The sequence below is a fragment of the Drosophila simulans genome, chromosome 3R (assembly GCF_016746395.2).
Source record: "Drosophila simulans strain w501 chromosome 3R, Prin_Dsim_3.1, whole genome shotgun sequence".
Classification (NCBI taxonomy): domain Eukaryota; kingdom Metazoa; phylum Arthropoda; class Insecta; order Diptera; family Drosophilidae; genus Drosophila; species Drosophila simulans.
Genome location: NC_052523.2, coordinates 7,084,964 through 7,102,028, shown reverse-complemented (window position 1 = coordinate 7,102,028; position 17,065 = coordinate 7,084,964). Strand labels below are relative to the sequence as shown.

The window sequence follows — 17,065 nt, the reverse complement described above, 5'->3', positions numbered from 1 at the left end:
CTCTCTGTTTGTGTGCTGTTATCAACCAATTAAGCGGCAAAGCTCGCGCGGCCTTAGGATTTAAAGCCAGTAGAACGAACGCTCGGTTCACAGTTTTGTTTGGGCGGTGAGCCGGAAAAGTTCTAATCATCGCGAAAATGCTTAAAGTGCGCAGTGCTCTATCATTAATTCAGTCGCAAAAAGCGACTCTCTCGCTCGCCACTCAAAAGGTGAATGCTTGTATTTAAAATAAACAACTAATCTGGGAACTATCAGTCCGTTTATCTTGAGCAGCTTTTGCTTCATATTTTTATTTTGCTATTTAATTTCTCAGCATACAAAGTGCTCCAAAATATTAAATCAAAAAAATTATATTTCCAGCGCTGGCAAACTAATGTGGCAACTGCCGAAGCTAGAGAGGATTCGGAATGGCTGCAGGCAAAGCCATTTGAGCAGATCCCTCGACTCAATATGTGGGCACTGTCGATGAAAATGTCCATGCCGGGTGGGAAATACAAGAACATGGAACTGATGGAGATGTTTGAGGCGATGAGACAGGACTACGGCGATATATTCTTTATGCCAGGTATTATGGGTAACCCACCATTCCTGAGCACCCACAATCCCGAGGACTTCGAGGTGGTATTTCGCAACGAGGGAGTGTGGCCCAATCGTCCAGGCAACTATACATTGCTCTACCACCGCGAGGAGTACAGGAAGGACTTCTACCAGGGCGTCATGGGCGTCATTCCCTCGCAGGGCAAGCCCTGGGGCGACTTCAGAACCGTCGTAAATCCCGTGCTTATGCAGCCCAAAAATGTGAGATTGTACTACAAGAAGATGTCGCAGGTCAACCAGGAGTTTGTTCAGCGGTAAGATACATTTACAAATGCAGTAAAATATATTCTTAAGATATCCCATTTCCTCTACAGCATTCTTGAACTGAGAGATCCCGAAACTCTTGAGGCTCCCGATGACTTCATCGACACCATCAACCGCTGGACCTTGGAATCCGTATCCGTGGTGGCCCTGGATAAGCAACTGGGCTTGCTCAAGAACTCAAATAAGGAAAGCGAGGCACTCAAGCTTTTCCACTACCTGGATGAGTTCTTTATAGTATCCGCCGATCTGGAAATGAAGCCCTCGCCCTGGCGCTACATTAAAACTCCCAAGTTGAAGCGATTGATGAGAGCTTTGGATGGTATTCAGGAAGTGACTCTGGCCTACGTTGATGAGGCTATAGAACGGCTGGACAAGGAGGCCAAGGAGGGCGTGATGCGTCCGGAGAATGAACAGAGTGTGCTCGAGAAACTGCTGAAGGTAGACAGAAAGGTGGCCACTGTTATGGCCATGGACATGCTAATGGCAGGAGTTGATACGGTGAGTTATTGGTAGTACGATCTTCAAAAGCCGTCCTTTAATTTAACATCTTGTATTCCAGACTTCGAGCACCTTTACGGCGCTGTTGCTGTGCCTCGCCAAGAATCCGGAGAAGCAGGCCAGGCTCAGGGAGGAGGTGATGAAGGTGCTGCCCAACAAGGATTCCGAGTTTACGGAAGCATCAATGAAGAATGTTCCCTATCTGCGCGCCTGCATAAAGGAATCCCAGCGATTGCATCCCCTGATTGTGGGAAACGCTCGCGTCCTTTCCAGAGACGCTGTCCTCAGTGGATACCAAGTGCCAGCTGGTACTTACGTGAACATCGTTCCTCTGAACGCCCTGACCAGGGATGAGTACTTCCCACAAGCATCTGAGTTCCTGCCGGAACGCTGGCTGCGCAGTCCCAAGGACTCGGAATCGAAGTGTCCGGCGAATGAACTGAAGTCAACGAATCCATTCGTATTCCTGCCCTTCGGATTTGGACCTCGGATGTGCGTGGGCAAACGCATCGTGGAAATGGAACTGGAATTGGGTACCGCTCGTCTCATTCGCAACTTCAACGTGGAGTTCAATTATCCCACGGAGAATGCGTTCCGATCTGCATTGATCAACTTGCCAAATATTCCGCTCAAGTTTAAATTCATCGATTTACCCAACTAAGCTATAGATAAATTTGGCAGAAGTAAAAGCGATTTATGGATGGTCAAGATATAATTGTTGTGATACCATTGAGCCAGTCCATTATAGTTCTAAGGCAACGAGACAACTTATGATAAGAGAGCTGGAAGCACAAAAATCATATTAAAGTGTCTGAAATTATAAAGTTAATGCAGGTGTATGTAAATAAATACTATGGTTTAAAAATGGCATGTTTCCCAATCCATTAGTAAATGAAACACACACACGTTTGTCTATACATTTAAAGCTATTTCATTTCCAGTTTAATACACATTCAAATATATATATATTGATGTATCTTTGTAGATGTATATGTATACGGATACTAGACCTTAGTACGGCATATGGTACATTTTTGGTAAACATTTTACAACAGTTTTACAGTTAAACAGCTCATGGATTCCGGTAAGAAAGAGGGCAGGTGCAGTGACCAAAACTGCATTGCGTACAATAGGATTTGGGTGTTTTCGTTTTCAACAATAAAATAGTTATGTATCTAGCTTAGAGGGCAAAATGCTTGTAGAGAGTAAATATTCAATGGAAATTCCTTTGTTTCGTTTTAAATTTTAAGGTATACATCGAGATATACACATATATATATAGCTTGTTCGTATTTTTTCTAATTTTGTTCTTATCGGTTGGTCCAAATTGGATATTGAAACTTTAACGAATTGGTTCACTTGGTTTTATTCCTCGATTGGATAATATAGTACATGTATGTATGTATAGAGAATAGATTTTATATATGTAGATGACTTGAAGAGTTGTTGAACTTTTGATTTTCTTTTTTATTGAAATTCCTTCATGTACTTAGGCTTAATAAATCTTGAATTTCACTAAGAATTTATCCGGACTGACCGTTCATCAAATGCAGTCCTAAGTTACGGATATGGAGAGGTTCTTCTCGAATTTACATGTATGGTTCGAAAACTTATTTGTTATTTAAGTAGCTTATTTATGGTTGGCATGCTTAAGTATTCTCTTAGTAATCATTGAGAAAGAAAAACACCATTTGCCAGTAAAAGCAAATACCATCCGTCCGCAGCTCCCATCTTGTTCGCACACTTGGCTAGTTATACATATTTTATTGTACGCAACTCATGTTGGCAAACTGAATTTTTATGTTTATACTTTAATGCACAATCGATATACGCGGGGAGAAGTACACATGGGGGGAGTCTTGATATGTGGGTGCACACACTAAGGTAGGTGAGGCCATAAAAACCCCGAGCAACAGGAAAGTGAAAACGAAGGAAATGCGGAGCCTGGCTTAAGTCCTAAGCCACATGTGTGATTGTTTCCCCTGTTCGGTATCTGTTCCCAGGCCGGTGTTTGCGGTGCGTGCGAGCGCAATAAAATTTAATTTGATGCAGGCCCCAACGACGCAGAGACCCGGCCAACCATCCCAGCAAAACCCACAAAAAGCCGACGTCACAAAGAAATGTGAATTTTTTGCCCGGCCCACAGAACGAACGAAAACAAAACAGGCGGGCACACAAAGCACTGCATAGTTGTGGGCTGGAAAAATTAAACCACAAATGCGGGCGGGACGGAAGTGGTTACAACTCCATGAAAGGAGGATACAAATCCACCACCAACCCTTCACCACAGGCCCGTTTAGACGGGCGGCATGGAGCTTATGGCCGACGGGCGTGGCAACGACATAACATGCAATAAAAACGTGGAAAGGCGGCCGTCCGCAAAGGACCCTGAGGATACGGATGTGGCAAGCCAGGCCCCAGCGCCAGTCTATCTCAGCCTGGCCAAGAAATAACTCAGTGCCTGTGTGAGTGTGGGATGTTAATTAGGTTGCGCTACGCCGCTTTCAAACTCAATTTGAGGTTAAAGCACCAAAGCTGACCTTTGCACGGTGGCACTTGACCTGCTTGGGATAGACAGGCGCCAAGGCTTGGGCCGCCATAAATTTGAGCCGACAAGGACATTAGACATGGCAAAGCTGCCACTCTTTTCCAACCCATATATGCAAAACAGCAAATCAATTGTCGCGTCGCCTGCCACTGACACCAGCACCAGTTGTCCAGGGACACAACGTCCGGCAAATTGCGATTGCATGCAGCGTGTCGCTATTTCGATTTAAGGATATCAAAACACACGTGCTGTGTGGGATTTAAATTCCAGTGCGCCGGATCGATGCTTCATTAAATGTATAAGCATCATAAGCTCTGTCACAAACATAAATCAAAATCGCTTATTGATGTCTGCGCAACACGCTGCGTATACTCGATGACATAAACGTGCCGGCAAACAAAGGAAGATAAGAAAAGGAGCCAAGGGAATGGCGGATACATACAAGTGACATCATTTCTCAGGGCAACAATAAGACCAATACATTAACTAATACAAAAAGAAAAAATAACAACAGGAGAATGGACTAATGGAGCGGTGCCACCTCAATTATGAGGCGCGACCATAAATAGACAGATAAATTGTGGCGGGAACTCAAAGTCAAAGGGCAAGGATGAAGCGAATGTAAATGTCTGTCATCCACATTCCAGTATACACTATGGACTATATAACCTGCTCAATATTTGCGGGCAAAGCCTGGCGTGCCCGGGTTCAGAACGCGGCAATAATGCGAGCTGGTCACGCAATACGGATCCCGATCCAGATCGCCGCCATCCTCGTCCTCGTCACCGGTGGCCAGTTGTTGGTGGTGATGCTGATGCTGCGTCTGTGGCCTCCGGCGCATCGACAACGGTCATTGGCGCTGTTGAGCGTTGCTGATGAACTCGCCGTGCTTTTGCACCTGAAAAAAGCATAAAAAGAAGTTAGTTTGAGCCTCAAATATATTTTTGTTAAGTAGGCGAATAATGAATGGTTCATGAACTATCAGAACTATTTAAAAGCAATCTTTGAACATGCTAGGCAAGCTTATTTAAAATAATAGTTACTTCAAAAACCTGCTTAAATATTTAAAAACACTAATTGAATTTCCCCGACTTTTACTTACTCTGCTTTAATGCACATTTAAGCACGAAACGGACACATTTGAGTTATTATGGCACTTATTCACTTACCACATCGGCCACGATGGGCTCCTCGATCTCGAGTCCTTGCAGCGTCTGTTCGCGAGTCAAATGCAGCTCGTAGGAATCTGTGGGCGTGACGAACACCACGCGATGCTTGCGTGTCTGCAGCACATTGGCAATGACCAGCTGGATGATGACGCGGAAGAAATTAGGATTCGTAGTAGGTGGCCGGCTGCGAGCGAACTCACCTTGTGCTTGTATTTGTTGAGGCTGTCACGTGCCTTCACAATCAATAGGCTCTCGTCCGTTTCCAGCTTAAAGGACACCACAAAGGCGTGCGGGACCCACAAGCTGGCGAGGGGGGCCAGCATTTTTGGCACCAGCTGCAGCGAAATCGTCGGCGCTCCATCTCCTGATTGCATTTTGTGGGTGGGCTGAAAATCCGTTGACAGCGGTTAGTGTTTTAATGGAATGATGGGACCACGTTGCGTATACGCGATGTGATGCGACGCGATGGGATTGGTTCGGTGGTTGGCTGGTTCGTTGCCCACAAAAGCCAACGCGGCAACATCCTCTTAAATGGAGAGGACGAGCACACACAATGCAGCACACACACAGACACTCGCACGCACACTCGGGCAGCAAAGTGTCCTTGCAAAATACACAGACAAACAGCGAAATGAAAGGCCAGGGCTGTCTTTCAGCTTTCGCTTTTTTTTGCGTATTTATTCGCTTCTTTTTCGTTGCCGCCACGTGGCATATGAATTACAACTAATTGAAAGCATAACTCAGCCGTAATGAGCTAACGACAAACGCCTGGCTGCACATCCTGGGCAAGGTTCTTTTTAAAGCCTTGCTAAAAATATTTCTCATACGCCATGTGGGCTGCCAGCAACTTGTTGAGCGCCCCCTGTCTGTTCTCATTAACTGGGCAACGCCGTAAGCTGCTCTAAGCTGCTGGCCAGCCTCATTTATCCGGCACACAAAAGCGGGCACAGCCGGACAATGCGGTCGGACAACCGGACAGGCGTACGGACAGCCGGACGGACACGCCTAAGTAGCCGGGACATTGGGCGAGGAGAAATGAAAAATGTAGCTCAAGGCACTAAGTTGACAACGAAAAGCGAAAGGAAATGCGAAATGCGATGGGAACTTTAAGCTTTTGGGGAACGTTTTTTGGGTCGTGGAGCTCCGTGGGGAATGCTAGCAGCTGTTGACATTGAATTTGTTTTACTTGCTTTTCCAGCTTTCCCGCTTTGCCGCTTTTCCCCCCAAAAGAATTCAACTACACTATGAACGTGCGTTGAGGCGCACTTTTGATTTGATTTGCGGATTTCGGCACGTCGCCTTTTGTCCTGCCGCCGCTTAGTTTACTCTTTTAATTTTCTGTTTGTTTTTACTTATTACGAGTACAATTTACATTCGGTTCAACATACACCGGTATGTACATTCGGTACATACCGCCCCGGGTCCTGAATTAATTCAAATTGTAAAGCAAGTTGCCTTCTTTCCCGCCCCACTTCCGGTGCATAAATTTGTAAAGGCTTTTAGGCCATGTTTTCGGGGAGGCGTGTGCGTCGCGTTGATGCGATTGTGAAATTCAATTTTTAGTATCATCTCGAAAGTATATACAGTATATATACAGTACATAAGCCAATTGCTATGTAAGCAACGACAAACTTTGCCAATTGGCTTGGCAAACGTGTCTGGGCTGCGGTTTGACTTGTTAAAATTCAGTATGGGCGCTGACCTTGGCTTTAAGGCTAACGAGCTGGCGACCCGATCTCTGGGAATGAGTTTTCAATTTTCCAAGCAACTCTGTCCGACCAGCTAGCTAATGGGGGAAAATAGATTTCAGTTGCCTACTTTTGAGCTGGCAGGCAGTCCTTGAAACCACTCGAAAAACCGCTTGAGCGCGCTTCAGTTTCGATGCATCGAGCTTGACTGCTTCTATTTATACATCGCCCGAGATGTTATTATGCAAATTCGAATCGATTGTGGGAAAATCGCATTGCCAACGGCGAAAGGCTCCGAGCAGCACTCAAAGATGATGCCAAATATGCGCATAAATTTGAGTAGACACGTGCATAAACATCAACAGGCCATTTGCGCCATTTTCGGCATATTCCACATTTCACCCAAGGCAATGTGCCGTGAGAGCAACTAACAATTTAATCAAGCGAACGGACCATTTGTGGCCAAGGCACACGTGCAGATAGACACATGTTCCAGGCAGCGACAAAGTGGGCGGGCGAATGTCTTAAGCGAAAAAAGCGAAACGGAAATGCACGAGCTGAGCGGAAACAAGGCGTAGGAAATGCCACGACGATGCTCGGAATCGGAATCAGAATCAGGCTCACATGGCTGGCGGTGGCAAGACCATAGCATCCAGCAAGTGGAATACAGATTGTGTGAGAACATCAGGTCGATGGATTAAATTTGTTGCTCTAAATAGATTGTAGTTGTGTACTACCCAGAAATAATCCTTCAATACTTTTAAATTAATTGTAGAACATTTCCAAAGCATACTTTCCAGCATACTTTGCATTTCTCTATTGATTTAAACTGGCAAAGCTTTAAAACCGACGGAAAACTTTAGAAAATGATTGGAGTGCTATAACTTTGACCTCGACTGTGCACTCGAATAAAATGCATGTGGGATGTGGTATGCAAATGCAAAACGGGCAGGTAAATAAGAAGGGCTGACATGCGGAGCCATTCACGCCCCACCAATGGACATTTGATGCACTTGAAAGCCTTTTGCTGCTGCGCCAACAAGTCAGCTGACAGACGGCGGAGGATGGGCTCCTGACAGGTAAACACCACCCAGCTGAATGAACAGAGGGCTGGATGAAAGCGAAAGGTGAAAGGAGACTAGAAAGGCGCTAGATGGGTGGAAGGCGTGGCGGCAATCTAGTGAAGCGTGGAACAGAAACACGCTAACAAGCAAAATTATGCAAATCAAATTATACGATGACAATGTTAAGGCTGCTGGCGGACAAGGCCACAAGGCCAGCGTGAGTGACACTGACAGCCTGTGATAAGGCTCCTGCTGGCCAGCGGATGGAACTGGAGGAACTGGAGAGCAGCTGGAGGAGCAGCAGCAGCAGCAGCCATAGTTGACTTAGCCCAGTCGAACGTCAATAATGTGGAGAGGAAATGTGTCACAGACCGGGGACTTGCACAGCGACCGGGAATCGGAAGGAGCACCAGGCACAAGGGCAGCGAAAACAACTAGAAACACACTGCGAGGAAATAGTAGTTTAAAGTGCATTATACATACATACATTCTATGCATCAGCAAAATCCGCATTTTGATTGACGCTTTCGCAATGTCAACTAGTAGGTGCTGCTTTGAAAATCGATACGAATGCACAATCACTATGCCATGGCCTTACTTTAGGTACAATGTAGTAAATCCTTAATTTTCCGCAGTGCAGCTTTGGGAATCGATAAAAACCAATTTCCACTCACTCATTCCGCACTCGTCGCAGTGAGGAGCGCAATCAATTACGAGATTTCCCATATGACCACCCACCCGCCTCATCCGGCATCGTCCGGAGTCTCATCTTACCATCATGTCCTCGGGTATGTAGAAATCGGATACGGCTGCGGCTAGATAGAGCACGGCGCGCTCCTCGAAGGCGGCCAGGCACTCGCAGGCGGCGCGGAGCAGCCACATGTAGTCCACCACGCTGGTGAAGTTCACGTACAGGATCATCTGCGTTTCGCGGGCTATCTTGTATTTGGCCAGCACCGGAGCAAACACGTCCACCGAGTCCGGCTTGATGGCTATCGTCGAGCTCTGGCTGTTGTCCGCAATGTCCAGCATGTCGAAGAACTGCTGGCCGGTGAAGTGGCGCGTGAAGGGCTCCAGCGACTTGTGGCGATGCATGAAAATCACGGCATAGTCGTGGTCGAGGAAGTATTCCGCCGATGCGGAGCCGCGCGTTCCAGCACTAAAATTGTCCACAAACCGCACCGTGTTGTGCTCCAGGGGAACTGTGGTGCCACCGGACTGGAATTGTAGCACAAATAAGGGTTCTATTAGATAAAGTTAATTATGGTATTTCTTTTCTTTGCTCCTATTTAATATTATTTATTCTGTTTCCTCACCTGCCATGCTGCAATTAAAGCTACTTTTAAATTCTATTCTCTATTCAATTTTCATGTTCAAAAACTGGGGTTAAATGCCCGTGGAGGTAATACCCTTTACTTGTAGAATTCAAAGGACATACTAGAATCGCTGAAATCCTTGTAACAGAAAGACTAGCTGGGTGAATTTGTCTGTCCGTTCATTTGTCCGTATTTCTGTCCGTATGAACGCTGTGATTCTTGTAACTGCCTAAGCAAAAAAATTCAGTTTAGATATACAGCTTCTAGTGACGCCTACGATCTCTCTAACCATTTTTACTAATATTAAATACATATTTTTTTATGTTTTTCTTAGTTATGGGTATCTGATAGTCGTAAAACTCGACTGATTCTCTCTTGTTATGTATCTTTTTATGTATTTTCTCCCCTTTAGCTTTCTTTCTTAAGCACAACAACAGTTCTGTTAAAATCATGACAATAATTCCTAATAAAAAAAATAAAGATAACCAAATTCCCCTTAATATAAAATCCAATGACTTAGAACAAAGCAGACATATTTAGCAGCATTTAGTAATTCAAATCAGGCAAATAAATCAGCAAGTTGGCCATAAATCTTATAGAGAGAAACTAATGTGGCTCGTTCTTAACTATTTGCGTAAATCATGTTCGGATTAGGCTGGCCCCAGTGAATAAACACCAGTTGACCCACATAATTTCATATTTAACTTTGAGCTTTAGGAGGCGAATAAAGAATCTGCAAGACTTTCAGATATTTTCAATATATATAATTCATGCATAGCAGCTTTTTTAAGAGGAAAAGCGTGTATACATGTTGGTTATTGAAACTTAACTAAGATTAAATATCTAAAATCTTAAATTAAAAACTACCAAAAAGGCGTTTTTTTGATTTTTAAAGTATGTCCCAAAAACACTTAGCAATTTTTGTTTTTTCAATTCACAAAATGCTAATTGTTTATGCATGGCTTGTGCCCCTGCATGTGTTTAACATTTTCGAACTTTGTTCTAGCCAATTTAAATTTATTCACTTCCACACTTTACACATTTGTTTTTAATGCCCCATGAAAGCTTTCACCAGCTTGGGCAGTTAATTAAGGGAGTACAGTGGCTCTTAAGAGCTAATCCTAATCCTAATTCGGATTTGGACCATCCCAGCTCACCGTGACGAGGACGATGCGATTCTGGAGCTTGTTGTGCCGTTCGCAGAACTCCTTGAGCAGGGAGCGATTGTCCTCGAAGTCCGCGGGCGGCAGGTGCGTGTTGTAGAAGTCCTCCCAGTGCGTCATGTTGGCTTATCCTTTGCGCTTGTTGTTGTTGTTTTTAACTTTGTCGACCTGCTGCTAATTGGCCGACAAACGGAAGCTCGAAAATGAACGGAAAGTTGCCGTTTTCCGCCGGAAACTATGCACTGCCAATTAATAAACACAGAATGTGCGAAATGGCAACCAAAATTAATTAACACACGCACTGCACTATTCGGCGTACTATCTTAATTGATTGATTCGCTTTTGCTTTTGCTTTTGCTTTGCTTTGGTTTGCACTTTCCGAAATGCGAGGGGCGGAATATGTGCGGCAGGGGGCGGGGCAGGGGCGGCGGATGGCGCTGCTTATCAATGGAACCGTTAGAGGGGAGCGCGCGCGAGGGAGAGCGGAACGGAGCGCTCTTAAAAAACCGCAGAGAGAGAGAGAGCGAACGAAAATACTGAAAAACGCAGCTGTGGAAATGCGATGCGATGTGCACGGCAGCAAGGTCCGCGGGATTCTGAACCGAAAATGCGATGGGCGGCGATTGGATGGCGGAGCGGGACGAGCGGGAATGCGGACAGGCGCACTCAAATCCGTATCTTTATTCGCACGAAACCTCGGGGTTCAAAGTGCAGGCCAAAAAAAAAAACGCGTTGGCCAGGTAACAGCTGATTGCAGTGTTGTATAGGGACGAATTGGGGGCATCGCGAACTGGTTCCGGCGCATGCAGCAAACTTGTTGCTTGTCAAGATTCATTTTTTCATGTATCATTCTAACGAAGCCATATAAAAGTGTAATTTACCTATTAAGTGAGGAAGGCAGCCACTTCTGCTTAGTTATCTGTCAGCTTGAAGGTGTTTTTGTTGAATATTCATGTTTGTGAACTAGTTCTTAATCTTGTGGTACCCATAGCTGTCTGAGCTAAGTTGGCTGCGCTTTAGATATTAATTCAGTGTTGGTAATTAAAAATGCGCGCCTAGTTCAAATTCAAATCTTGGTACAATCTTTTATTTTAAGGTTAAGAAAGAATAAAAGATTGCATTACAAATAAAACCAAAGTAAATTTATGATAACATATTAACTCCAAAAGTGCCTTATTCTGTTTCATTTTATTGGGTGTGTAACTCATTCTTTGTGTGGTTATTTTTGATTTAATGGCTTACCTGAGTGTGTTAAGTGTAAACAAGACTTGTAAAGATTTATATCCAATAAAATTGAAAATGAATCAAACCAAAAAATGTGATAATGTTTGGATATTTTTAAATTGCTTATTCATTTATAATTCATTTATAAAAGAGTCTTAAGCAGCTGTGAAAGAGGTAACTTACAAGAACTCACCATGAACAAATTAAATTCAAACCGCAAAATAAAAACGCCGAAGTAAAATATTCATTTACATTTACGTATAGTTTTTATTATCGATTACCAACTTGGGTTCTATGCGTATTGTTAGTGCAAGGACGTACAAAAGAATCTCTAGAACAATATCACAGAAACTTACTAACTAATTGGTCTTGTCAACTGCGCTGTTAGAAATCGGCGTGACCTTTAGCAACGCCATTAGAGTGTAATTGGGAAGCGGAATGCTTTTCAGCTTGTCGTGGAAATTTATGGCATACATTAGACGATTGAGCACCGTCTCACCTCCACCATCCTCGGCTGAGGCTGCGATGAATTGTCGTCGTCGTCTCGTCTGAATTGTGTGGTGAGTGTGCACTTTAAACCGAAACCAGGTCCAATTGAAGCCCACCGTCGGATCGGATCGAATCGAATCGAATTGAATTGAATCGGACCAGATTTCGAAACGGACTACGCCCTAGGCGTAGCCGGCGTCGTGGTCGGTGCATAGACGTGATAATCGACGTCGTCGACACCAGCCGCTTCCTCCTCCAAGTCGTGGTTGACCAGTCGTTCGCGCATTCCATACCGCTGCCTGGTGATGGTGAAAAGAGATGGTAAATGAATTAGCACTCTGGAAATTAGAGCAATTAGCCAGGAGAACTCACTCCAGGTGCGAGCGCCATATGACCAGGCCGGCGTACAGGCCGATGGAGACCAAGGCCAGTGCCACCACCACGACGCCGAGCAGCACGTGTCCCTGGCTAACCGCATTCGGCTGCATGACCACCGGGCTCATCTCGATGTTCTCGGAGGCAAAGGTCTCGGTGTCCGTGCTGAAGACCACACCGCGTCCCTTGAAGCGCTCCTCCAGATCGTCCACGTCATCCATGCTACTGTCGTCCTGGTCGGCATCGCCGGACTCCAGGATCTCCACATCGTACTTGTAGTTCTGTGCCAAAACCAAATTGGTGGCCGAATTCAGTTGGTCCTCGTCGCGGTGGGGATACGACCGATGCAGCTGTTCCTCCGATTCCGCCTCTGAGTCGGAATCGTAGGGAGTATCCTGCAATTCAAATAAAATACAATTTTAGTTAGTATAACATGCTAATATTAGTCAAGCTTCATTACCAAGCGATCAACATGTTTAAGCTGAATTTAACGTATGTTCACTAATTATTTGTCATATTTTCGTGTGTATCTATTAAATTTATTCATTGCGTCAATTTATTTTTCCCTGTGTATGCAAAAGAAGGCTCGTGTCATCGTTGCGGCTTTCACTGTCGGCTGAGTAATTGATTTTCAAACGGCACGTGATTCTATGCGAGTTCTATGCCGAATTTGGAACTCACATTTGAAAGTGGGCGGTGCCAAAGTCAGTGAATTGTGGGGGCGTGTTTAATATTTTTTAAAGTGCCTAATAGCTTTTTGAGATCATCTTTACTTATGCAAGCGAATAAAGTAGCTTGCAAAGTGCTTCTCATGAGTAGAAATTTTAGAGATTGTTAAAAATAGTCATAATCAAATTGTAATTGCTTTATAAATATGCTAATGTTTTGACTCATTACTTTCCCCTGTTATTAAACAAGTTTTAAACCAGTCCGATTTAAAATTGAGTGTTCTATTAAGCCAGATAGTGTTGACATGGTAACCGAGACTAACAATTAAAACTGAAATATATCCATGGAAATCGGAAGCCTCGCTGACTCACAACTGAAAATTTCGAGGCTTTGCGTAAGCCAAATATTAATCATCACCTAAAGCAGAGACTCACCTTACTTATGTCTCAATTACCCGAGTTAAGGTGATAACAGAGTCTGCTTTCCAAGCGAAACAGCTATGGAAATTGTACCCATCTCGGTTTAGTTTCACTTCCAGCTGTCTAAACTAGCCAAGTTATCAGTAAGGTCGCTCGAACTTATCTTGCATAATATGTGTGTTAGGTTACCCATACTATTTTTCCATGAAGAATGTTAATGAGTTGTTTTGCCAAATGCTGACTACCAGAGATCACTCTCACTTACTATAACTTGTATCTTGTATCCCCAATTGCCCTTTGTATATGAAGATTGCTGACCCCGATGACCGTCGAGATCGAGATACAAACTTTTGTAATTGCCAGTAACAATACGTGACTGGTTTTACTGTCTCTGTCTCAATCTTATTTGCTTTTTAGCCGCTCCATCTCGTGTAATTGGCCGATTTGTTAACAACTAACGATTAAAAGCAAAAAAAGGTGACAAGATCGAGTTGGGAGATCTCGAAACTCGTAATCTGATTGGGGATTACCCTTGTGGGGTTCCAAAGGGGTTTTCTAAACTTCATTCATTGAAACGTCACGACAGCCGGAGGGATTACCTAGAATCCGATTCCATGGTGACTCACCCAAGTGTGGGTAATATGGTTGGGGTATTATCTCCCGCAATTATAATGCCTCCACTCCGATGGAGTTTCGTGACTAAGGCGTTCAGGGGGGCACACCCCCCTCTAGACCAAGTTTTTTTCTTATAATTTTATGCAAAGTTACTGTGCGTGAGCTTTTTTATTTTTGTCTTTATAAGCGTTTCTTGGCAGCCCCTTAAAAGGCGAACGCTGCGCGTGTCTTCTGCTGGCTTTTGCATTTAAATCAAAGTGAAAAGTAAATAAACATTTTGAAAAAAGCGTAAATTTCCGGTTCTGGGTAAAAATAAACCCGAAATGCAGTAATGCATTTGGCCTGGCTCGTATTTCAGCTTCTGGGGTCGTTCGTTACTTAGTGCGTCAGTGCGTCCAGTGTGATTCCAGTCGGAGTGGTTTTGGTCTGGCTTTGTCGAGTTGTCCCGTTGCCCGGCTCTCTTTTGGCCTGGCCCAGTTACCCATGCCCAGCGTTTTGTTTGGCCAACTCACCTCCACGACAGCTGTCTTATTTTTGGCCGCCACCGGCACTCCTCGTGCTGCTCCAGCTCCTGCCGCCAGATCGCTCAGCTCCTCCTTCGTCTGCGGTTTGCTTAAATCCTGCGAGGGCTTGGCTTGGGCTAAAAGAGAAAGCAATTAAGCCGAAATGAGATAATGCATTCGGTTGAATTAGCCGGTATTTGGTTACAGCTTATCGTGCTACCTGAATGAGAAAACACAGATCTTCTCGGTTTCAGGGGAAGCGCAAATATTTACCCTTTACCCCGAGATTCCGCAACTAGCACCTTTCAGCCAAATTGCAGATATGTTTCCTTATCAGCCAACTGTGATTTTATTCAGAACTAACCAGACCCAGACAATACGAGTTGGTTTTTATCAGTTGACAATGAATTTGGGGTTACGCTTGCTGGCAAACAAAGTTAAAGCGTGTTGCGGCCCAAAAAAACAGCATTAATTAGCACAGACGAGGTCAGTGAAATAGCAATGCTGGCTTCAATAAAATAGGGAAAACATGTGCAACGTAAAAATATTGTATAATGAATTTAATAGCAATATATCCTATATCTTGTTTTCAGAAACTTAATAACCAGCTATATTCATTCCATTCCTACTTTAATCGCTGCCACTGTACACCTGAAGATTTGTTTGAATACGTATGGTTGTTTTGCAAACCTGTCCGTATATATATATATACTATATAGCAGAACTCAGACAATAAACACATTTCTAATGCCACAAACGATTCGCCAATGCCGATCGCTTTGGGATTCGCATAAACCGCTCACGAATCGCGTCAAAATCGCGCGTTAGCTGGTGAGCTTCCAAAAATTCCACAAACAAAAGCCAATTAAATTGGTAAAAAGCACATGATACAGCCATGATGTCTTGCAATTTATTGCATTCGACATTCGTAAGTCACCCAGTTTTGAATTCAGTACGTGACGATAGGCCAAAGCCTCGAACCGAAGAAAACTTGATCCACTTTTGACAAGTGTCAAAGAGTCGGGAATTTCTTATCAGTAAGTTGGGGGTGCTAACATCTTTACCACAAATAATATAAGTTAAGACCCAGCTCATAAAGTTCTGACACCTCGTAATCTGCAGGAAAGCACGGTAGTTATTTGTTATAAAGTAATTTCGTTGGTTATATGCAGTAAAAGTATGGAAATTTTAGGGTTTATGTAAAAAACCTATGGCCAGATGATATTTAAATTAAAATAATTGGTTTTCTAACTTAAAAATTAAAAAAAACATGAAAATACAGTGCTGGAATGTAAGCTTTCATTTTAACAAATAGTACTATTAGAACTGAATAATTTAAATAAAAAATCTGAAGCCCAATTACCCATCTTTTGGCAGGATCTATACCACATTGCCTATTATTTTGACCACAACTGTTAACTTACAATGCCTGCGTATCGATCATTTACCAATATAGCGCAGCAGGCCTGGCGAAATCTTATCTGCACTGCGAGCCAGCTGGATGGATGGAGTCCCCCCATGGAATTAAAGTCTTGCAATTTAATTTCGCGACCTGGCGGAACCTTGATGGACGACGATTCACTGCGACGGGACGGCGGGCGGTCGAGCCATTCAATAAAACCCCATATTTATGCGCTGTAAGCCGGGCGGGCATCGCCACAAAGGCGGCCCGAACCGGACCTGGTCTTCGATCTTGGCCTGGCACTTAAGGCAAAGGGTGAACCGTAAACTGTTAGCTGTCTAGCCAAGTGGCCGCTCCATCTCGATCCCATCCAGCTGCGCTGCAAACTAGTTTCGCTGCAGAAGTGGAGAAACATCGAGTGTGCGTGTCTCTGTTTGGGTCTATCTATCTATCTTGCTGCGCCCGTTGTCACTGTGGATATATCTTTTTATCTGTCGTGGTACTTACACTCCGCCAGCAGGAGAACCAACAGAAGTGCGCTGCTGAAGAACAAACTTTTCCGCAGTGCCATATTGCGAATTTATGTAGATATGCGGGCACCGTCACTTCCTTTATCAATTAGCTCCTTATCACTCACGCACAGGTTACGCGCTACTCGATCGCTGGACTCTTTTGGATGATTAAGCGCTCGTTCGGCTTATTCTGCGGGCCAACTTGAAAATGTTTATATTATTTCTCCGCTGCCCAGTTTTACGTGCGTTCGCGACGAGCTTTCCGTGCGGAATGACAAACTCAAGCTGAGAGCCAGCCGCGTTAACCCCAACTCTGTTAACTCTCTGTTAACCGATCGAGGTAGTAACATTGGCTGACTGTTGGGGGTAGTCGAAACCAATAAATTACTTTGCTTTCTTAACTTTGCTCGGATTTTACCACCTTGCTCGTTAACATTTTATTTATTATTATTATTATTATTATTTAGTAAATTTTATTCCTGATATGCGCTCTTTTATATATTAAGGTAGGACATTATGATTTAGAAAATAAAATATTTATAGGCTGTTT

At 44.0% G+C, this 17,065-nt stretch overlaps 3 protein-coding genes across 3 annotated transcripts; 1 reads left to right on the top strand and 2 right to left on the bottom strand.

Moving 5' to 3' along the window:
* Positions 1-62: 62 nt before the first annotated feature.
* Positions 63-2,321, top strand: LOC6727490 (probable cytochrome P450 12a4, mitochondrial). The gene is made up of 4 exons (XM_002102834.4): positions 63-209; positions 361-851; positions 912-1,359; positions 1,421-2,321. Exons 1-4 carry the CDS (start codon positions 138-140, stop codon positions 2,018-2,020), a joined length of 1,611 nt encoding a protein of 536 aa, XP_002102870.2. The 5' UTR covers positions 63-137; the 3' UTR covers positions 2,021-2,321.
* On the bottom strand, positions 2,267-11,097 carry LOC6727488 (phosphopantothenate--cysteine ligase). The gene is made up of 5 exons (XM_002102832.4): positions 10,302-11,097; positions 8,603-9,046; positions 5,277-5,462; positions 5,077-5,214; positions 2,267-4,805 (listed from the first exon to the last, which is right to left on the bottom strand). Exons 1-5 carry the CDS (start codon positions 10,425-10,427, stop codon positions 4,758-4,760), a joined length of 942 nt encoding a protein of 313 aa, XP_002102868.3. The 5' UTR covers positions 10,428-11,097; the 3' UTR covers positions 2,267-4,757.
* Positions 11,098-11,774: 677 nt separating this feature from the next.
* LOC6727487 lies at positions 11,775-16,802 on the bottom strand. The gene is made up of 4 exons (XM_002102831.4): positions 16,511-16,802; positions 14,611-14,738; positions 12,393-12,790; positions 11,775-12,319 (listed from the first exon to the last, which is right to left on the bottom strand). Exons 1-4 carry the CDS (start codon positions 16,572-16,574, stop codon positions 12,196-12,198), a joined length of 714 nt encoding a protein of 237 aa, XP_002102867.1. The 5' UTR covers positions 16,575-16,802; the 3' UTR covers positions 11,775-12,195.
* Positions 16,803-17,065: the final 263 nt, after the last annotated feature.